Raw genomic sequence first — 22,930 nt, 5'->3', positions numbered from 1 at the left:
GATGCTGCCCCTTCACTCCATCACCACTGATCCACTCCCTCCCCGCCCTTCCCATCCCCTCCCCGCCCTTCCCATCCCCTCCCCTCCCCTCCCCACCCTTTCCATCCCCTCCCAGCAGTGTTCCTGGGTAGAGTCGGTCCAACTAGAGAGGATGGACCAGAACACACAGCAGCTAGAGAGATCGATCTATAGGGCTGGACTTTTGATGTTCACAAGAAGCAGGAAGTTATGGACATTCTTTCTCATGAATGGATGTAGAAGAGTCTAGGCTCTCTGGCTACATATGCTGCCTGGATGCAGTCTCTGTCTGTGTGTCTGTCTTTTTCTCCCTGTGGTGGGGGTGTAAGGACACAGGGAGAAGGGGGAGGGGTTGGGGAAGGGGGGGCAGTTGGTGTTTGGTGGCGTTGCCTAGCGACAAGGCACAAAGGCAACAGATGGTTGGTGTGGGTGTGGCTCAGAGGCAGTGGAGTTGCTATTGGTCACCTGTGACCCCACCTTCCCCCTATGATCTTCCTCCTCCTCCTCCTCCTCCCTTGATCCACCTCCAAAGGTCACCAGGGCCTGCGTAGAGTCACATGACTGCTTCTCTGCATCCTCGGAGCTGAGCGAGACACGACTGAGGCGGCGAACTTTCCGGAAGGCTCCGCGAGTCCTCTTGGCCAGCAGCGCCAGGTCCTCGCGGCAGTGGGGGTTAAAGAGCAGGTAGAGCAGGGGGTTGAGGCAGGCGGGCAGGGGCACCACCAGCAGCAGCACGGCCTTCACCACCAGGGGGCCCACGGAGGGCAGGCGCAGGAGGGAGGAGAAGGAGAGGAAAGCCACGGGGAAGTAGAGCAGGCAGTTGGCGAAGAGGAGCCAGGCCACATGGCGGATCATGGAGCAGTCTCCCAGGTCCTCTGGCTCGCCCTTCTCCAGACGGCAGTACAGCCGGGTGTAGGTGACGGTCATGATGAGGTAGCAGAGGGAGTTGACCAGGACCAGGGCCACCATGAAGCCCAGGCTGGAGGGCTCCGTGTTGGGCACAGGCAGGCAGACAGACGACACGCCGTAGTCCCCTAGGAGAGGCAGCAGGGTGACGGCCAGCCCCAGGAGGAAACACAGCCCAGCCACCAGCCTCACGGTGCCCAGGGACCCCCTCCCCTCCCCAGGCATGGTGCCCGCCGAGCCCCCCTTCCCCCGACGCACCGACAGCCCTCGCTCCAGGGCCGCCGCCGTCAGCAGGAAGAGGCTGGTCTCCGAGGCGAACACAGACAGGAAGCCGGTGATGCGGCAGGCCGCGCTGCTCTCCCACTGGGCGCCGTAGCGGGCGAAGGTTCCGTAGGTGAGGGCGTCGACCACGGCTAGAGCGCCGCTCCACACTCCCATCATGCAGTTCACCAGCGCCAGAAGGCCGATCAGGAGTTTGGCGGGGGTCAGGAAGGAGGGCGACAAGAAGATGGACACCATCACCAGGCCGTTGCTGACCAATGAGAGAGCAGCAATGAGCCACACCCCTCCACGGATCAGCCAACTGCCGAAGAGGTGATGACAGGGACGGAATGGACCTGGGGGAGACAAGCAGGGAAGGAGGGAGGTTGGCAGGAAGGAGGGAGAGGAGTATTTAACATCACTTATGCTGTGTTTGTGTGTGTGTATTTGTGTGTAGGCGTGTATGTGTGTGTGTCTGTGTGTGTGTGTTTGTACCTGGTGCTGGGGAGCACTGAACAGAGTGGTGAGACTTGGGTTCGTCATCAAAGTCAAGCAGGAAGTCTTCTAGGTCGTGGTCTTCTTAAAACAAAACACACACGCACACACACCCCCGCCATGTTAGATTATTGATGATCAAAGTGGTAGAGGGTGTTTGGTTCCATCCACTGATTTCAGTACACTGCTAATGTGTGAGGTCCCACCTTGGTTGGTCAAAATGGCATCTCTCCTGGCAAACTCCTCCTTGCCAGTGCCATCTTCTCTCTCCCAGGGATTTGCATGCTTCTCACAAGAGACGAATGCACAGCACTGGAACGCATAGGGCAGCTCCATAACCCTACACACACACACACACACACACACACACAGAGAGAGAGAGAGACACGCACACACACAGATGTGTGTTATAGACAATATCCAACATACTTGTTAAATTATCTACTTCCATCTGACATGTTATCATTCTCCAAACGGCACGATCATAGCTTGGGAGATCTGCCAGTGTTTAATGTTTATATATAAGGCCTTTTGGCCATAATGTTTCCTGTAGAACAAAAATATGTCCGCCCTTAAGTCACTCTCTTCTAAGGTTGAGGCTCCTGAACTGCCTGCTTTACCCAACCAATCAAATGTGTTTGAAAAAATGCCCTCAGAGATACATCACGTATGAGCGTCTGTGTACACGCGTGATGCTGTGGCACTGTCCTCATGCCCTAAAACGGAGGCAGGATGGGTACCTTGAGCATGTGGCATTTATCTCCAGCCGAGGCAGTTTGAATTTGACTTAGCTTGTTTCTCTCTTCATGTTGCTAACCACAGAGATGTTTTGTGTGTCTCTGTGTTCAAAACATGAATTTATGAAAGTCTTGGAAGAGGTGAGGATATACCTCCTGCATTCGCCACTCTGTTCCTTACCGACCCTCATTTTCAATGTTTGCATTATCAACCTCATCCTACATCGCCCTCCTCCTACTCACCTAAGTTTTGGCATGCTGTCCGCAGCCAGAAGTTCGTGCAGTGCTGTGTTCCCAGCCAGTTTGAGTTGGGTCAGACCATGGAGACCGGACACGGGCAGATAGGAGAGCTGGTTTGACGTGAGGTCTCTGGAGAGAGATGGAGGGGTGACAGCAGTTAAGAATACATAAAGCATTCATCTAGACACACAGATAAGGGGAGGAGAGGACTGGATGGGAGAGGTGAGGTGAGGACAGGAGAGAATAGGTGAGGAGAGGAGAAGAAACTCACAGTTTGGCCAGGGCTGGGAGGCTGGTAAAGGATTGCTCGTCCAGAAGTGTCAGTTTGTTCCATGCCAGGTCTCTACAAACGAAAACAGAGCAAATCACATCCTCCACGTTCCAGGGCCAGTTTTTTTTTGGTACCATACCTTGTCTTTATCACCCCCTTCAGTCACGTTCATGGTTCTATCAACATTCATTGTTCTATAAAAGTGAGCGGTGTTTTGTTCAGATCGTGCTCGGCTTTCTCCTGATGCTTTTGGACCCTCTGTTCTGGACATGTTCTGACTTGATTTACTAGCTGAGATCCTCCAGTCAGACTGTCCAGAGTACAGAGAGTTCCTCCCTGCCTCCCAGACAGATTGACTCATACATGTGTGATATCAATCTGATAGGAAAGAACAAGCGGTCCAACAGCCATCCCAGCCCCAGCCCCATCTGTAGGGGCTACGGGAGCCTACAGGAGGTCAAGAGGGTGGAGGAAGAGGAGCGAGAGGAGGAAGAGGAAGGTGATATGGTTTAACCAGATGAGCAGGATCCAGGAGCCGGGGTTCAAACACAGGACCCTTCCTTTCATGCTCGTTTCACAGTCATGTCCGACACATTTGAGAGGCGTCTACATTTGTGGCAGAGGTGGTTTGGAAAGATGGTCCTTCCAACTGGGACTGTTTGATATCTGACAGGTTGTTGGATGTGGTTGACGTGGTGGTTGTGAGGTGCCTTGGTTATGGGGGGGATTACTAGTCTTTTATGTGTGCGTGCGTGTGTGTAAGCATCATGAGACCTACTTTAACAGAGAATCCTTTGTTTGATGTGGTGTAATTCTAATCCCAGGGAATCTGTGATCCCATAATCTCAAATTCTACATAGGTTTGGAGTTGAATGGTTGAGACAAAAGACCTAAAGTGAAGGACTATGGTCTCAATCTCTCTTTCTCTTTGAACCCCTCTGTCTATCTCTATACACACACACACACGCACACGCACACGCACACGCACACGCACACGCACACACACACACACACACACACACACAATCCTCTTACTCTCATTCTTCCTTCCTTCCTCTCCCTCCCTCTCTCTCCTCTCTCTCTCTCTCTCTCTCTCTCTCTCTCTCTCTCTCTCTCTCTCTCTCATTCTTACCACTGTGAATGTGTGCCTATAAGCCTCATTGAGCACATTACTTGCTTAATTGGAGGTTTCTGACCCCTTTCGTCACTCTGAGGGAGCCAGGGGTTTAAGGAGGGCCGTAAAATGAGATGGCCTGACGCCCTGCAGCCCCATGATTCTGCAACCCACAGAGTCTGCAGCCTCCAGCCCATCCATCCCTCCGCTCGTTCACCTTTCAGATCCCCTAACTGTAGCCCTCTACCCCTTCACCTTCCACACCTCCACTCTTCAATCTAACCATCCATTACTACTATTACTAAGCAATTCTCCATTTCTCCATTGATCAGTTCCTCCTCCCTGACATTCCCTGAGTGTGCTCAGGAGTCAAAGCTCCCAAGGACAACATAAAAAGGTGGAGAGTGAGAACATGAGTAGCTTTGCCATCTCAGGAGAAAAAAAACGAGAAAAGAAAACATGCACGATATAAAAGACTTTGAAACGTTCAAAACGTTTTGATGAGGATATCCTGGGACAGTCAGACATGCACACCGCTCCCCCTCACCTCCTTTTATCCCCCCATCCCACCATCCCCCTATTTAGAATGGCTCCTGGCAACAGCACGTATATGTGTTTCATGTCCACTGGAAGGTAAAATGATCCCTCAAACGTAGCGGCGCCAGAGTCCCCGGCAGGATCCCTGGGCCCGGCCTGCCTGCCATGACGCAGCGCCAACTGTGACATCATCACTGCTATCCTGAGTGTGCTCACCACAGGTCACCTCGCAGCAGAGAGAGAGACAGCCTTACTGGGAACACCGTGTGTGTATGTGTGTGTGTGTGTCTAGGGGGCTTCCAGGGGCCAAGTCATATTTCCTCTCTTCCAGCTAGGGACGTGTCCGAGAACGCAACGGCCAATTAGAACCCTCGCCCGGCTTCTCAGCACTGATGATGTCATTTGGAAGCGTTTACAGGTGACTGGGTTGGGATCGGAGGCAGCTGTAATTGTACTGGGGGAAGACGGGTGGAGAAAAGGGAGGGGGAGGGGGGGCAATCAGCAAACAGGCACTTATACAGGTTACCCAGACAGGCCTGTGCACAGCTGTGTGTAAAGCAAGCGGGCTGGATCCTAATTAGCCATGATGCATCCTGCTGTCATTACCCTAGACCTTTACTGCCCCGTCAGCTAGCTGGAAAAGGTGGACTAGCTGACTAGCATGACAACTGACAGGCTGAAAGGAACAAACTGTGAACCAAATGGGCTATTCAGCTCGCTCCAGCATGCATACAAGCAGATTTGGCATCTCCTCAAGAAATGTATACAATTAACTGGGCAAGCTCATATGATTAGACTACTGTTCCGTGTCACGCATATGGTAATAATTAAATGGAAAATGACTGATGTGCATTAGATGTTGGAGTAGGGTAGAGAAGAAAGATGTTTGTACTGAAGGGCAGCAGGGAGGAAATTTGAAGGCCACGGCCACCCACAGCATTGTGGGTAAGAAGGTGGCAGGGGGATGGAAACAAGATGATGGGAGGGTAAACAGGAGGAGTGTATGTTTGTAAACACACAGCTATATGCCAGACACACACGCACACACACATATACACACAAACACCCACACACAAACACAACGACCACTCACATGAAACCTGGAAAGTCCTCTCAGGGTTCAAACATGTTGGCTTCAGGGTCAGGTCATTAGATTTACCTTCTCCATTCAACAGTTTGGAACAAACCACAAGAATTTTAAACGTGAGAAACTTTACACAGTCAATATCAACCAATATCAGACTGGAGTGAAATCAAAATAACTATGGGGATTCAGAGTTCTGCCAGTGTTCTGTCATGGTGTGCTAAACACCTAGTATTAGAGGGATCGATCCTTTGGGCAAGGATTGGCTAGGGGTTGATATGTGGATTTCACATCATTCTAACCTAGCCAACATTATCCAAGTATCGTCAACGTAGCCTAGCGAGCAGACACTAATGACCACTCACAGAGATCGTAGCAACGCCAGGCCCTGGAAAGTGTCCTCATGAACCTCCTCTATCTCGTTGTGATGCAGATCACTGTAAGGGGACAGGATCATCACGTTAGGCTTATAAACGTCATGTTAGCGTCTGTATGGATCCACAGACTAGGCATGAGGTGGGAACACTCACATCTTCTGGATCTTCTCACAGCCCCTGAGGCTGGGAAGAGACTGGATCCGGTTGTAGGACAGGTCTCTATGGTAACAAGAGAGGGAGACGTGTTTATTCTGAGGAAGAACGTGTTCAAATAGGAAAGACAGAACATGTCAAAGTGTTTGTGAAGAGATAAAGTTTATGGTTGCCAATCAGGGCATATATACGTATAGTGGGGGGTGTATTATAGTATGGTGAAATAAATATAAGGTCATGGTTTTCCTCCCTGATTTACCCAAACAGTGTAACGTTAATTAGAAGTGTGTCTGTGTCTATGTCGGTCATGAGGGGGACTCACAGAACTTGCAGGTTAGGTAACTGGTCACAAACATTGCGAGGCAGAGAGGTGATTCTGGCTCCAGTGATGGTTCTGTAGTTGGAAAAAGGATCATAATCACAACCATCTTAATCGCCTTCTCATCATCACCAGAATCTTCATCATTAGACCTGTGGAACTGTTTGGAACACATCCAACACCTTTCTATTAGAGATGACATGCTATGATATTTGTCTCAAAATAATGTGCTGAAACACTTGATAACGTGTAATCTTTTAAACCAGCAAACTTCATACTGATTTATTCCAAATCCCTAGACCCGTAAAGAAAAGTTACGATGGGGAATATCACAGACTATACCTCACACCACCAAGCTAGCAAAGCATACAATAATAACCAACCCAGGTTAGAATAACCATATTAAACTGGGATTCACATTCCACTCCGGTACACCAACATGCTCCTGGGTAGTGAGCTACAACAGCAAACCATGTCGGTCTTATGAAGGTTACACCAACAAACAAATGGTATGAATATTAAAAATTCCCTCCCCGTTCTTTGGTTAGGCTGTATTACCGACTTCACGTTTATTAGTGTTTGTGGTCTTTGAAAGTCATTTTCTGTGTGAAAATATTTTACTGACATCTGGTTATAACAGCAAATAAAGCAGAGCTATTGGTGCTTGGGGTCAGTGTGTTCGTGTCTGTTTATGTCTGTGTGTGTGTATGTTGGTGTGTGTGTGTGTGTGTGTGTGTGCATGCCTGTGTGTGGACTCACAAGCTTTCCAGGCTCATGGTGCCAGTCAGGTCTGGGAACTCTGTGATCTCTGCTGCTCCATTCAGAGACCTGGAGAGAGAGAGAGAGAGATAGAGATAGAGAGATAGAGATAGAGAGAGAGAGAGAGAGAGAGAGAGGGTGAAAAGCAAAAGAAGACAAGAAAGGAGAGAATGAGAGAGAGAGCCCCGGAGGTGTTAGAATGAAAAGTTGTGTGTGTACAAATAGGATGCTCTGAACTATGGATTTCAGCAACATCGTGGAAATCGACGGCATAACTCTTCAGAAGTACCGCAGTTGAAACGGAGCACTACTGCACGTGACTCACAGTGTACGAAGCTCAGGCAAATGCTGGAACGCTGATCTGCCCACAAACTGGATGGGGTTGTCATAGAAGAATCTGTAAGAAGCAGGAGCATGGCTTAACCTGGGCCCAAGACCAGACAGATGTTCACACACAGGGTTTTACTCAAACACCAGAGACGTGGATAGATCCTACTGTTCCAATATCCACTCTAGGACATACATCATTGCTTATCTTATGACACTGTGCAGAGGGGAAATTGGAATATAACCCAAGAAGGGAAGGAGGAGTTCTGATTATATGACCAGGTCTAGTGCACATGTAAGATTCGTCCACCATTGGAGATGATGAATCAGGGCAGAGAGATAGTTGATTTGGCTGTGGTACCCTAAACAACTCTCTAAGGAATAGTTTAAGGACAAGCCAATCCCTCCATAAGCAAAAACAGATCGCAAACAAATATAATACATCATGTGGCCCCAGTAAATAAAAGGAGAACAACATGTACTTTATAAGATGTTTTTACTTGGTTTAAAAAACACAATATCATGAGCGAGACCACAGGCATTAACTGGAGATTTAGGGGCGCTGCCATCAACCTTTAAATCTGATTGGATGAATTCTAAATCAAACTCAATCGTGTTGTCAAACTCAGATTGCCACATGTGCTGCAGTTGTCATTTAAACGTTCTTCATATACAGTATATCACGGTGAATGGTTGTACATTCGCTTATGGGACAATTTATAAAGCAGCCATATGTGAGTTACGGTTCAGGATAGGCCTTTATACAATCTCTCAGAACAGTGAGAGTCCCGGACAAACAGTGAAACATGCTACAGTTTCACGCAAACACATACAGGACATGCAGTAGAGAGGTGTTGGTTATACAGTTTAGCCCCCACACACAGGACAATGCAGAGTAGAGTAGTACTGGCTAGCATGATTAGCATAGCATGTCTATACAGCAAGGATAGTGGATAGTAGACTAGCTAGCGTGATTAGCTTAGCACGTTAGCATGGTAACCTACATTGTCAGGAGAGAGGGGTTTCCCGTGAAGGCATGCTCGGGGATGGACTGGATGCTGTTGCTGTGAAAACCCCTGGAAAGGGAATATTAGACACATGGTTGGAGAGGGACCAGGGAGGGTCAGGGGTCAGGGCAGCATTAGCATTGCTGAAGAGAGGTAGCATGCTAGCATGCTGTACTCACAGCTCCTTCAGGTGGCTGAGAGCTCGGATAGCAACAGGGAACTCCTCCAAACTGTTGTAGTTCAAATCCCTGAAAAAGAGGGAGGGAGGGTGAAAGAAAGAGAGAACAATTAGGGGTGGGTTAGGTTACTGGTGTGGTTATGTACTCTTGGGGCCACTATATAGTTATGAACCCTAGTTCCTTATAAACAGTTTTTAATATGGTACTGATGACAGACAACTACCAGATATGGCCTTCATGTTGGGAATAACCCCCTTCCAGATTAAGTATAGCAGCGGGCTAAAGGAACGCAATGATTTTGTGGTAAAGTTGGCTGGTTTTCTTACCAAGGAATTGTTACGAGTTTACCACACCAGACAGTCACACCTCTGTGTGTTCCAGAGTCTAGAGGTGCAGCATAGGGGGGACTATCATCACCTTCCCTGCTTCCTTCCTTACCTCCCCCCTTCTTTCTCATGGGGTCAGGTTGACGGGAGCCTATCAGAAACAGGCTCATAATATCATGGTGTTCCTCAACATGCCACGTAAACACTGCTGATGTTCTCACAGGACCTGCTTCCTGTTTGTAAACTTCTGGTTGTGTTTCAAAAGTTCCTTCCATTCTTCCTCCCTCCCTCGCTACTTGGCCTCCTCCCCTTCTTAAATCACAACATCACTGATAGTACATGACAGCGCTGGTGAAAGGACTGCTTTCCTTTACGGGCTGTCACCCATCCATTCATGCTGGAACAGTGACTAAACATTATAAAGGATGAGTGTATCAACATGGTATTCAAGCTGAACCTTTGTGTGTCACTCAAGGAAGGGATGGGCCGGAGACCCTCAGAAAGGGCCCTCAGTCCAGTCAAGTCAGACATCCTGCTCAGAACCCATATCTCCATGGTTGATTTACAGAACGGTGAGAAGCATTCCGGGAAATGATGTAAGCAGGGTTTCCTGTCCTTAAACAAAGCGAGTGTGAGAATGTTTGGGCTGGTGACCGGAGTCTTGCTGTCAGGGTTACGAAAGCAAACAGTCAAACAAACAAACCCTAGACACAAACACACAAATAACCTACAGGCTCCAGCACATAGGACTGATCCTCGCAATGTAGTAGAGCTGGTTTGAGATATGTAAAATATTGGGATTTTATAGGCCTGTGACTAGTAGGCATACATGTCTAAATTGTACCATCAAGAGGTCCTGTAGTCTCATGGTCCAAGCCTGAACCAAGCTTGTGGGTGACCAGTAGCCAGCAAACGCAGAAACATGCTGTAACGTTTCCATAACAACTACCTCAATGAATCATCGTGTGACCAAAAAATTATGAAATTATATATTTTTTTTACTCCTTTCCTCTCTAATTTCCTCTTTCTCTGTCTTATCCTCTTGTCATCCTGTCATCAGTGGTGAGGTCTTCACCTGGTTCTCATCAGGCTACTCTGTGATCCTTCTCTGGGGTGCAGGTGGCTGTGTTGTGTGTCTGTACGCGTGCATGTGTGTGTTTGCTGAGTGTGTTTATGTGTGTGTTTTTGTGTGGCCAGTGCAGCAGCATTCGTCCTAGACCAAGTGTTTAGCCAGATGCTCTTCCTTCCCTCACGTCAACACACTGGAACAAACTCTTCGATTGTGAAAATACCACTACGTTCAAATTGCTTCAAGGTGGGGAGAGTGCTGCTGCTGTGGCTTCCAAATTGCTGAGCACTGATTGGACTGTTTCAGCTCTTCTGTCCTCTCACTGGTGGGTCTGCCTGATGATGTCATAGAGGACAGGTGATACCGTCCAATCTGCAGCCATAGCTTTTCTGCATCAGGTGATTAGAGGTTGCTGATTAGCAACACCCGTGTGTTCACGACAGGTCACTTGGGTCAAGGTGGGGGGCGGGGGGGGGGGGGGGGGGCACAAAGTCCACAGGTTAAAGATGAGGAGGAGGAGGAGGAGATGTTGCAGCTGCTTGAAGGTAGTCTGTTACAGTAACACTGGTATAACATGTGTCGGTGTGTGGTGTGTGTGCATGTGTGAGTATGTACAGACAATAATTATTACTGAGCTAGGGGCCGCACACCAAGACAGTTTACACCAGGTTAGAAGGTTTCCAAATGAGCAACATTAGTCTGTGTGTGTGTGTGAGAGAGACAGAGAGAGAGCGAGACAGAGAGAGAGAACGGCTCTGCGGTTCAGAGGAAGAATATAATGGTCATTTTGACAAGCTAATTCCTTCCTAGGCCATTTGTCATGCAGAGGTATGTCATATTTTCAGGTTGTTTGATTAAACAGGTGACGTCATGCCTATGATCCAGCTAAACTGTATACAGCTAATACTGCTGCATAAACCAGCACTAAGACACAGTGTAAACATTGTGGAGTAAGCAGAAGTTTTACAGTTATACTCCAACATTTTTCTGCAGCAAGGTAGGTCTCCTTTACAGTGGTGCATGACCTGTTCCTTCCATGTCTATACACCAAGTAGGTCACTTTGGACCAGAACTGTGACTGCATACATTTAGCCGAGTACGACTTAAGCTTTTCTGGCACCAGCACATACCAGGCAGACTAAAGCAAACGCTCATTAGCAACTGCTATAGTACCCTCCTCTCTTGATAGGGCTACCTTTGTCGTCTCGGTGAACTTGTGGCTCCAGTGTGCCTGACTAAACATGACTAGTGGAAGTTGGAGTCATATTTGATACCTGTGCTGTGCTTGATTGAGCTTGTCTGGAGAACATTTGCCAGAATTTGAAATATTTCAACCTTTTGCTCAGGCTAGTGTGTCCATATGAATGCATGTCCATTATGAGAGTGACTAATGGATGAAGGGCTTTTCTAAACATTGCACGCGGGGGGCTAATGAGCAGCCACTGCCTGTCCACACCACTGAATAGATCTCATCTGACACACTGAGAGTTAATGTGTGTGTGTTGTTGTGTACGTGTAAGTCTGTGCGTGTGTGTGTGTGTGTCCCACTGTGCTAAGACAGAGGCCCCCTCCCAGAGAAGAATATGCCTGCTGTATCTAAGCATCTGCTGCCATTAGTGTTACAGATTTGGGGGTGGGGGACAAGTGCAGTGTTTAAGGATAGAGCAAGCCTATACTCTGGCTAATACCAAGTCACTGAGTTACCATGCTTGCTAGAAAGATAGCTGGAAGTCTGTGGACCAGAACATCACAGAAATGTTTAAAAGCCCGCAGGCCAATGTGTAATGTGAAGTAAAGGATTCTCTTGACTGATTGACAAAAAGAAGGAACTCTTCAGAGGAGCAGATAAGCATCTGCTGGACCATAGAGAAGGGTTTGATATGGTCTACAGCACACACACACGAATACACAAGCTATACACTCCACCAGCCTTAGAGGGTTTAGTCCACTGGGACCACAACTTAAGTACAACTGGTAGAGGGGGCAGAGGAGGAGGCAGATATGGGGGGGGGGGGTGCTTGTGTATGGTTTGTTAGAGTAGCAAAAGGAAAGGATAGAGAGAGAGGAAGATGGGACAGGGGGGATAGAGGAAGAGGTTGAAAGAAAAGATAGCGAAAGAGAGTTGTCCGGAAAGAAAAGAAAAGGCAGTAGGTAGGAAGGAAACCAAAAGAAAGATGAGTGAAAAGAAAGGAAAGAAACCAAGGAGGAGTAAAAAGGAGGGAGAGGTGTGGGGGGGGGGGAGGGGGAGGAGCAGGGCGGGAAGGAATCTTCAAATGTCCCCTTTTCTGCCCCCGTCCTGCATGGTAATGAGGGGTCAACTTACAGCGTCTCGAGGTTGTGGAGGCCCTGAAAGCTCAGTGTTCCCAGAGAGGAGATCCTGTTGTTATTCAGATGCCTGCAGAGGAACGCAAAGAGAACAGTCAGGCCCACACGCCCCCCAAAGCCCCACAGCCCACGCCCCATTGGCCAGGGGGAGGGGGGGAGGACAAAAGAGACAGAGTGTGGTGGGGGCGTACATCTCCATCCCCCCCTCCGTACCCTCGGTGCCTCCTAAAGCTTTGCTCATTACATGCAAATTAGCAGCAGTGTAGGAGACATGAGAACATCAGGCTGACTTCAAACAGAATAGCATTAGAGACAGAGAAGAGATGGAGGGACGGACGGAGGGAGGGAGGGATGGAGAGATGGACGTGCCTACAGTGAAAAAAGCCTAGCAACTGTTGCTTGGTAACATGGTTGATTAGAGAGAATAAAGACAACAACACAACCATCAATTAACTCCGAGTGACACCTGGAAAACTAGAGGGGAGAGAGAGAGTTAAAGAGAGACATATAGAGAGAGAAAGAGAGAGAGACTAGAAGACCATAGAGAGAGATTTAGGAGCGTTTGACAAGTTTAATGAGTATGAAATCTTTCTCTGTAGACGAAAACAAACAGGGACTCATGGTTGTCACTAGCTGTGTGTGTGTGTGTGTATGTGTGTGTGTGCGTGTGTGTGTGTGTGTGTGTGTGCGTGTGTGTGTTTGCGTGTCAAGCCGAGAATGGGAACTTAATATTCTATCTTGAAGGACAAACAGAACTTCACACAATCTTCAAGCCAAAAAATGTGTCAGACAAATAATATATTTCATCCTCCTTTATTATGATATTCTTAGAGAGAGAAAGAGAAATAAAGAAAAAAAGGAGAGAATGTGGAGGTTGGACAATGGGCCTGGTGTAGGATTTCGGATGGTCCTCAATAGAGATAGGCAGGGAGAATGTCTGTGAGTGTGTTTGTGTGTGTGTGGAGGGGTTGGGATGGAGGGGTTGAGGGGGCAGGAGAGAAGTACTGTAGGTGGGGGAGTGCAGTGGTTAGGGGGGGAGGAGAGGGTAGGTGGGGCCTGAGAGGGCCAGAGTAGGGAGGGGAGAGGAGGGAGTCAGGAGGGCAGCGCTCCAGCCCAGACCGGGGTTAGAGCGGATGCCCCCAGGGCAAGAAGGACTTTGCGGCGGGCGGAAGTTTGCCAGGAAAACAATCGGCGCCATCCCTACTTCTCTCCATCCCTCCGTGCTCCTAGCTGCTCTATCTGAAGCTGAACCACGAGAATCAGCCTTCTGAGCTTCCTTTTCCTTACACACACACACACACACACACACACACACACACAGTCACACTGTAATCCCAAGGGTACTCTGCTAGCAGCGAGACCCACTGAGGAGACAGGGCCAGAAGAGGAGGCGTAGCATCACCTAGACCTCTCAGGCTTTCCGGCGCATCTCTCACCAACTGACTATCTAAACTCACACACTCTCCAGATGATTCCAGACCTTCTCCTGTCAGAGGGCTGGGATTCAAACACTAACAACAGCCACTGCCTGACAGGCTGGCACTGGACAGGCTGGATGTGTGTTCGACAGGCTGACTGTGTGACTGCTGACAGATGAACAGACGGCCGGGAACACGCTGACCAACTGGAGTTCCCTCGGGACATGCAGGAGAGGGGGAACACGGGGGAACATCCTGTTCTTTCATTCCATTTTCCTTTCTTTCCTCCTTTCTAAAGTCTGTCAATAAATACCATCCTGCGGCCGAGGGCGGGAGTGAATGGACTCTCTGTGTGTTGATAAATAAACGCTGGGAGGAGGGGAGGAGGGGAGAGGAGGAGAGTGAGGACAGGGGGGGGGGAGAGGAAGTGAGGGTGGGCAAGGCTTTGGAGTTGGACTGGTAGGATGGGTGGAGAGAGAGGAGGATATGGTGTGGGGAGGGGGGGGGGGGGGGATGTGTGAGGTGAGTTCAGAGGGTGGAGGGGGACGGAGGATGGAGAGATTGAGAGGGGGGTCCTGGTACTCACAAGACCACCAGGCTGGAGAGGTTGGCGAAGGCTCGGTCCGGGATGTGCGTGATGCGGTTCAGAGCGAGGGTCATGGCCTGCAGGGAGGGCAGGGTGCCCAGGGCATAGACTGGAACCTCCGTCAGGGCATTGTCATCCAACCACAGGTGGCGCAGGGACACAAGGCCTGAGAAACAGCCTTGGGGGACGCTGGAAATGTGATTGGCATCCAGACGCCTGGGAAAGGAGGGATGAATGAAGGAGAGAGAGAGAATAAGTCAGAATACAAGAACAAATCCTCGGATAACATGAACTTCTTACTGTGATGACTTCTATAAAAAGGCCCTTTCCAGTACTCTCAATCCTGCCGTGAACTCACTAGTGAACTCCAGAACATGGTACAACCCCTCTCCACTGGGCCAGACTGACAGACTCTCTCATTCCAAGTTTGGCTGTGCTGTAGTCGGAAGGAACGTTTGGCTTGGCACGAGGCGTACGTGTGAGCATGACGTGTGTATGTGCATGCCTGTGTGTGTGTGTGTGTGTGTGCGTGCGTGTGTGTGGGTGCACGTGTGCCAGCGACGACAGTGTAACACAGACATGAAGCTGTCTATAGGCTAGATGCTGGCCCTCACTCCCAACTCTAAAGACACGTTTCGTATATTTATCCTTCTCCCGCTGACGCCCTCAGGCTTAGCCGTCTGGTCGCCACGCCACACACGCCTCCAACATGCCTCGGACACGGACCCAACACGCCCTCTATCTACTATTCTAGTCAGGCTTTTTTTTTTATCCTCCTTATTAGGCTGCCAACAAGTTACTCCTTCTCCTCCTTCACCCCCCCCCTCCTCCTCCTTCCCTCCACCCTCCTTCACCCCCCCCTCCTCCTCCTTCCCTCCACCCTCCTTCACCCCTCCTCCTTCCCTCCTCCTCCTTCTCCTCCTCCACCATTCTCCTTCTGCTCCTCTCCTTCTCCTCGCAGACGGGACACAGCCGTTTATCTGAGCATTGGTGCATTTTGCCTTACAATGTGTTTTAATGAGAGGATGGCAGGGTCAAAAAGAGAGAGAGAGAGAGTTACCTCCTCTCCAAACATGACAAGGTTATTTCAATAAACTCAAGTGTGTCTTTAAGGCCACAGCCCAGCCTTGCCTGTCCTGGGTTCTCTACACACTATAAACACATCGTAATAATAACCATGGTGGTGATAATGATAATATCAAGACGTGATAGAGAAACCAAATTGTGGTCAGATTTTAGGACTGCAAATCCCCCACAAATCAAAATCTTTGACCAAGCGATAACCACTGCCTCTGTTCCCCATCCAAAGCTAACATAGGGATGTGTCATTATATCCAGCCAAGCCAAATCCCTGTCTCCCTACTGGTCTCACAACCTCGGTTCAACTCTTCAAAGAGAGACATGTAGAAGGCCTGTATGAGGGCTCCTGCTAGCCTCCTTCACAGGCCTGACAGTAAACCTGCCACAAGGAACAGGAGAGGCCTCAGTGCAGAGTAGGCCCGTTCAAGCCTCAATTCATCTCAAGAGGCTGCCTGCCTGCCTGCCTGCCTTCCTTTCCATGTCTATCTGCCTGCCTGTCTATCTGCCTGTCTGTCTGTTTTTCCTTCTACCGCTCAGCAAATTCAACAGCCTGGGGGGAGAAGGGGTGGGGAGGTTGGGGGAGGGAGAGACAGGGGGGGGGGGCTGGACAAGGGGACCACTCGAATGAAAAGAGCGCTACTTATCGAAAGCGCAGACGTTTTCATGGACACACTTAAAGAGCCGCCTGCACCAGCTGCATGCCGTCATCCCCGCTCAGCGCTCTCTCTCTCTCCCCCTCACACACACACACACACACACACACACTGTCCTTCACTCCATCATGTCTCTGTGGAGCATCCTGCTTCTCTTTTGGTTCTCATCTCCTAGGACTGGAGCTAGCAAGGTGGTCCGGGGTGGAAACTCCACACTCCAATCAACATTCCCCAGGGACGAATCTGCACATCTGCTGTGAGGGGGGAGAGAGGGTGGGGTGGGAGGCTGGTAGGTGGTTGGTGTGGAGGGTTGATTATTTGGTGGTGGTGGTGGGGGGGGGGGGGGGGGTAGAAGGGGGGGCAGGAGTTGTGTGCTCTGAGCTCTCATTTGGAGTGTGATTGACGGTACAGAAGAATCACACCTAGCCTTGAACCACTGAGTGCGTGTGCGTGCGTGTGTGTGTGTGTGTGAGCATGTGAGTGTGGCTGCACACATTCTGACCACACACACGGCAAGGGAGGATGGGGAGGTTGTCATTCCGACCAGAACACACAGCCAAACTATTTAGCTCTCTTCTCCCTGATTCAATGGGGCTTATGTGTGTATTTTTGCTCTGAGTTGTTGACAGAAGTGTGTTTAGTAAATATGGCATGGATCATGTTTCGGCCTTCACGGAGGATTCCGTGGCCTGCAGCTCTACATGTATGTTTATGGGGGAAAGGAAAGGATGGAGGAGGGAAGAAGGGGGTAAGAGGAGAAGACAGGAAAGGAGGGAGGGAGCAGGAGGGAAGAGGTGACGGGGCAGAAGGGAGGGTTGTGTGAGGAGAGACGGGAAGACGCTCTCTTCTCTCCTGTGTCCACGGCGAAAACAGCCGGGCCGCATGCAGCTCTTATCTGAGCCGTCAGGTAGGTGTCTGGCCCTCGGGGCCCAGGTTATATCAAACACCCTCCTACTCATCCCCCTGGCATCCCTCTATCTGGATCTCTGTGTCCCTCCCTCATCACCTTTATCCATTCACCTCCACCCCTTAGTCCTCCTCCCTCCCTCGGTTCTTCATACCCAGCCCTCTATCCTCTCTTTCTCCCTCCACGCAGTCAATCTCTTTCTTTCCTCCCCCTCTCCCTGCCTCCCCATCGCTCCCTCCCTCCAGAGGCCACATTTAGGGAACAAAAGCCAGTAAAAGAGTCTGTCCATTAGTTCCTCCTGAAGAAGACTGTTGGTGGAGATAACCAGTAGTATCTGTCCCTCTTACAATGGCTGCTCTGTTCTCCCAATGCTGGGAGGGATGGAGGAGGAGAGAGGGACAGGGGGTGGAAAGAAAAGAGAGCGAGGGGGAGGGAAGGAGGGAAGGAGAGGGGGAGAGAGAGGAGGGATAGTGAAGGAGGACAATACTCAAGACAAACGTGATCTTCGACTGATCTTCCACATGTGTTTCGGGGGGGAAAGCAAAGAGCAGAGAGAAAGGGAGAGAGGAGGCTGTAGAGAAAGGGGCAGATTCTTCCAGTCAGACCGGAGTGAAAGACTATCTCGCTGGCCATTCAGACCTTCTTATCTTCCCTCCTCTTCTCTTTCCCTGTTGATCAAAGCTTGCTCCTCTATGGCCCCAAATTGATTTAGATTCAATTCCAGCTCTCCTGTATACTCTGACCCGCCCCCCAGGCCTCCCCCTCCAACCTTCCGCCCTCTGTGCTTGGCATCGTAATTAAAAGCCCTGTCCTCTAATGGAGCGGGCCTGATACCTCTGTCTCTCTCTGTATGAGAGCCCCAATACAGCCAGTCACACTATACACTGCAGCCTGCGTAATGGAGCAGGGAATGACTGGGAGGGAGAGCGATAGAGACAGGATAATGGGGATGGTAGTCAGGTAGCTCACTCTAATTGTGAGTCGACCTGAAAAGGGGAGGCTTCTTTAATATCCCAGGGCAGCGTTGGAAGGGTGGGGTTGTACTCACAAGGACTGGAGGTTCCGTAGATTCTGCAGGGCCTCTCCAGGAACCTGCTGCAGCTGGTTGTTCTGGAGCATCCTAGAACATGGAAGAACAGAAATACTGTGTCAGGGTCGATGAAGCACTCATAGGACACCTTTACCTGCCTTGCAAATGTAGAACAATCAAAGTGTTTCTGTCAGTGTGTCGTTATGATGGCAGGACTATTCATTCATCCCTCTGGACTGACGTGTGAGAGGAGAAAGTGGGCCTGAGAGGGAAGGAAGGAGAGAAGGAGACAGGCATGCAGAGAAGCAGAGAGGACAGTGCCGGGGAAGCGATAGATAGGGAGGAAGAGGGACGAGGAGGAGGCAGAGACATTCCGCGTTGACATACTAGGTAGTTGATATATGATTCTATATGTCCGTGGCTCCATAAAAAGACACACTTTCACAGGAAATTTAGTTTTACAAAGCGAACGCTCCTTAAACATTTGTTTCTGAGTGTCACAAACAGGTTCTTGTGTACTTTTATGAGAGCCGCACCAAGACTGATCCAGATGTTTCTGGCTGCTCCATCATAAATGAAAAGCTGGTCGTTGCTTTCACATGTGTATTTAGGTATAAAACCCTACAAGTTGCAGGCTGCCAGTGATTAGACCCGGTACTTATACCATCAAAGAGAGAGAGGGAGAGGGAGAGAGATAGGGAGAGACCAGGGGATATTTGACTTTGGATCTACAAGGTCTATAATAAGTTAGTGGGTCACTCATTGTTCCAAACTCATAGGTCAAATCTGAAATATTCTGTCACATGACAATCATTTGGCAGGACTAGATTTTTCTGTCGACTTCTTATGTATTAGTCGAGCTGCAGAAACATACATGTACACTCCCTCCACCTCCGGCCCGGGCTGCTGTAAGGTGAACCCTCAGAGAGATCTATCTAGCCAGGTAACTGGAGTGGGTAGGGAACTGTCATCCATGAAGTTAGCCATTAACTGGCAGGTCTGCGCCACAGCAATCTACTTTTCACACTCCAATTCTCAGTCAATTTTCTCCAAGTGGTAGAAATTACTTTCCAATATTTTCCAAGGAATAACCCTTTTTAACACCAATTACAGTAAATTACACACACATTGGTCTAATGACAGATTGCAGAAGATCAACTGATCCTTGTCTCCTGAGGTGGCTAGAGGATGCTGAACCCAGGTCACGTTCTTCTGAAAAGCACTTCACTAAGAAAACACCAGAAAGGATTGTGTGTGTGTGTGTGTGTGTGTGTGCGTCATGGGTACTCACAGAACTTTGAGATTGAAGAGTCCTGCAAACGCTCCTTTGGGGATGAAAGTCAAGTCATTCCCTGCAAGACGTCTGTGAAAGTGAGAGAAGGAGGAAAAGGAGAGAAAGAAAGGACGATGAATGATGTTTTAGTTTTCTTGTCATGTGGAGTTAATAAAAAATAAAAGTCAAATAATGTTGTAGTGAAAGTAATACGCCAACATAAACTGCCCAATATTAAAATGTAATTGGAAGGAGAGGGAATCAATTGTTCCAATAAGAGAGGCAGGACAGAGAGAGAAGGAGAGAGAGAGAGAGCGAGAGAGACAGAGAGAGACAGAGAGAGAGAGAGAGAGAGAAAGAGCGAGAGAGACAGAGACAGAGACAGAGAGAGAGAGAGAGAGAGAGAGAGAGAGAGAGAGAGAGAGAGAGAGAGAGAGAGAGAGAGAGAGAGTAGGTTGTCTGTCTCTGTCGTTCATCTGTTGATCATCACCCCCTTCCCCCCCCTCACCCCACCAGCCACACACAAATATACATATTCAATTGGTATTTACATAAAAAATATCAGACTAACTGGATGGGAGATTGAGAGATTACTGTGTTTATGCAAACTCTGATTTTTACCGAGGCAGAAGGGCTGCTGCTGGCCTTGCAACCATGGAAACGAGACCACATTCTCAGGACTGATGGTTAGATGGCAGCCTACTGTGGATCCATACAGGGGGGGGGGGGGGAGTGACGAGCCACACACACCCCTCTCAGTGTCGGTGTGTGTCTGTCTGTCTGTGTCTGAGATCTCCTAGAGAGGAGAGGCTAGTGCAATACTTGGACGAGGGCAATCGTCTCTGTTTTCACAGCGCTAACACTGGCATGCTGAGGGCATTCATTACTGCAGCTGAAGGGAGAACCAGCAGCAGAAGAAGAGGCAGGGATGCCTCTCCCTCATGCCTGGAGTCAGCCAGGGGCCACTGGGCAGGGGAAGGCTGTCCAGGAGGGTCACGGGAGAGGGCAGGGATCTGCAAATACCCAAGATGCACCTCTGCGGTGTCCTGTTGCGGTAGTGTTGTTTTTAACGGGCAGGTGCTGAATCTCGCCCCCACCCAGAGAGGCTGTGGAGAGGCTGGAGGAGGGAGCATGGACACACACACACACGTACGCCCACACACACACACACACACATGCGTACGTACACACTGTCATCAACGCACGCACACATACAGATGCCAGGGGACGGGAATAGCTCAGAGTGTCATGTTCAGGTCTCTGAAGGGTCACACTGCGTCCAGGTGGAGGGGGGGGGGGGGGCTCGATGGGGATGGGGGGGAAAGGGGTATGGGAGATACTTCAAACGCGCTCTATTCGTGTGTGCGCAACTCAAGGCAAACATAGCTCTGTCTCCTTTCCCTCTCACCTCGCCCCCCGTACCCCCTTTCTCTGTATCTACCTTCTCACACCTACAGCCCATCTCTCTTCTCCTTTCCTCCCCTGTCCTCTCCTTCTACGTAGACATTTTTTTACCTCTGATTTGTTCTACGTTGGAGAACACAGTGTTTCAAACTCTTCTTGTCCAGGTGGTTTTTATGTGTCTAGTATTTTATATCTGTCTTCTATTAGTGGTAATGAGTTTGCCGTTCTGCTGAAAGAAACTGGGCTAAATATGTCAGACTGTACTGATATTTTAGGGCCCTCACCCCCAAAGCATAAACACACACACATTTACATTTACATTTAGTCATTTAGCAGACGCTCTTATCCAGAGCGACTTACAGTAAGTACAGGGACATGAGGCAAGTAGGGTGAAGTGCCTTGCCCAAGGACACAACGTCAGTTGGCATGACCGGGAATCGAACTGGCAACCTTCGGATTACTAGCCACACACACATACTGCACCTTACCAGACACACACAACTCGTCATAATGTCTAAGTGGATGACATCATTGGAGAGTGAACCTCAGGGTGATCTCGATTAATTGATTTGAAACAGTCAGACTCACAGACCAAATACAACACATATTTGTGCTGACACACAGACACCCGCACAGTCAAGCCACCATTTCATCAGATCTTTTCTTACCAGTACAAGGGACTGAGCAGTGAGAGAGAAAATTGAAAGGAAAAGTACAGGGTCGAGGGTCAGACAGAATGATGGAAAGATGCAAAGTGTGAATCGGAAAAAAAGCAAGAGTGAGGGGTGAACTATTCTGGGTGCCGTACTTTTACTACCACTACTACCCTCTGACATGTGACCCAGTTCCGCTATGCTGCACAGGGGGGGGGGAACAGGACACCACACACCTCCCCACAACCAAAGCATCACATGCACCCTCTCTGTGTCCATGTTAAGTATGCCTTCTGAGAGAGGGTCTCAGGGGGTCAGGGTCTCACCCCCTCTTGGCTGGGGGCGTGGTGCTGACGTCGCCCGCTGGTGGTCCACGTAGCGCTGCGACAGAACTGTAAACACTCCAGAATGTAAAGCTCAATGTAACTGATAGGTTCCACACTCACACACCCACACACAACCTGTCACACTGTGTCCAAAACAGCTGCACATAAGCGACATGAAACCAACTCCCGCGCGCACGGGCACACACACACACCTAGTTCCTGCTAACCCTCTCACACTCTCCTCTCAAATCCCTTCCCTGCTACCCCTTCAGATACACATGAGGCCCCTCATGCTCCCCAGCCTCTACTGGCCCCCCAGCCTCTACAGCCCCCACCACAGCCTCCACTGCCCTCCACCCTGTCATCACCCTGCCCGATCACTGTATTAGAGCGCTGGGGGCGGAGAGGGGGAGAGGGAGCTGCTGGTTTTTCCTGGAGAGCTCAGCTGTGCTGGATACCCAGAATACCTCTGTGAATGCTTTCTCCACTCTACTAGAGGGAGGAGCCGCTGCATGGATGAGGGGAGAGCCTCCTGGTGCAGCTGCACTCTGGGGACTAGCCACAGTCACTGTCTGAATAAGGGGAGAGCCTCCTGGTGCAGCCGCACTTTGGAGACTAGTGCGAGTCACTGTGTGAATAAGGGGAGAGCCTCCTGATGCAGCTGCCCTCTGGAGACTAGTGCGAGTCACTGTGTGAATAAGGGGAGATCCTCCTGATACAGCTGCACTCTGGAGACTAGTCCGAGTCACTGTGTGAATAAGGGGAGAGCCTCCTGATGCAGCTGCACTCTGGAGACTAGTCCGAGTCACTGTGTGAATAAGGGGAGAGCCTCCTGATGCAGCTGCACTCTGGAGACTAGTCCGAATCCCAGCAGATTATGATGGCTGGTATCGAAGTGTTTAAAGATCACGTTCAGTGTCTCTTCATTCCTAAGATTACCATTTATACTTATTCACATTCAAACACTGACAATGAGAATAAAGATGTTAGTCTTGATTCCTGGCATTCTGGCAGAAAGACGTATTTATTGAAAGGAAATATGAACTGTACGGTGTATGTCATTTGATGTTTCCTTGTTGAGTTTGACTGACTTCCT

At 49.6% G+C, this 22,930-nt stretch overlaps 1 protein-coding gene across 1 annotated transcript in view; it reads right to left on the bottom strand.

Moving 5' to 3' along the window:
* Window positions 1-133: 133 nt before the first annotated feature.
* Window positions 134-22,930, bottom strand: part of LOC136960468 (leucine-rich repeat-containing G-protein coupled receptor 5-like) — a 41,152-nt gene continuing 18,355 nt past the window's right edge. The window contains exons 3-18 of the mRNA XM_067254969.1: window positions 19,470-19,541; window positions 18,197-18,268; window positions 14,509-14,724; window positions 12,503-12,574; window positions 8,785-8,853; window positions 8,603-8,674; window positions 7,597-7,668; window positions 7,272-7,340; window positions 6,516-6,587; window positions 6,194-6,259; window positions 6,029-6,100; window positions 2,929-3,000; window positions 2,661-2,786; window positions 1,887-2,020; window positions 1,681-1,764; window positions 134-1,541 (exon numbers count right to left, since the gene is read on the bottom strand). Of these exons, the coding sequence (XP_067111070.1) occupies window positions 409-1,541; window positions 1,681-1,764; window positions 1,887-2,020; window positions 2,661-2,786; window positions 2,929-3,000; window positions 6,029-6,100; window positions 6,194-6,259; window positions 6,516-6,587; window positions 7,272-7,340; window positions 7,597-7,668; window positions 8,603-8,674; window positions 8,785-8,853; window positions 12,503-12,574; window positions 14,509-14,724; window positions 18,197-18,268; window positions 19,470-19,541 (2,473 nt within the window). The 3' untranslated portion in view covers window positions 134-408. The remainder of the gene's footprint in view (window positions 1,542-1,680; window positions 1,765-1,886; window positions 2,021-2,660; window positions 2,787-2,928; window positions 3,001-6,028; window positions 6,101-6,193; window positions 6,260-6,515; window positions 6,588-7,271; window positions 7,341-7,596; window positions 7,669-8,602; window positions 8,675-8,784; window positions 8,854-12,502; window positions 12,575-14,508; window positions 14,725-18,196; window positions 18,269-19,469; window positions 19,542-22,930) is intronic.

Source organism: Osmerus mordax, chromosome 17, assembly GCF_038355195.1.
Source record: "Osmerus mordax isolate fOsmMor3 chromosome 17, fOsmMor3.pri, whole genome shotgun sequence".
Taxonomy (NCBI): domain Eukaryota; kingdom Metazoa; phylum Chordata; class Actinopteri; order Osmeriformes; family Osmeridae; genus Osmerus; species Osmerus mordax.
Note: the sequence above shows the minus strand (reverse complement) of the source record. Positions and strands in the feature narration are given on the sequence as shown.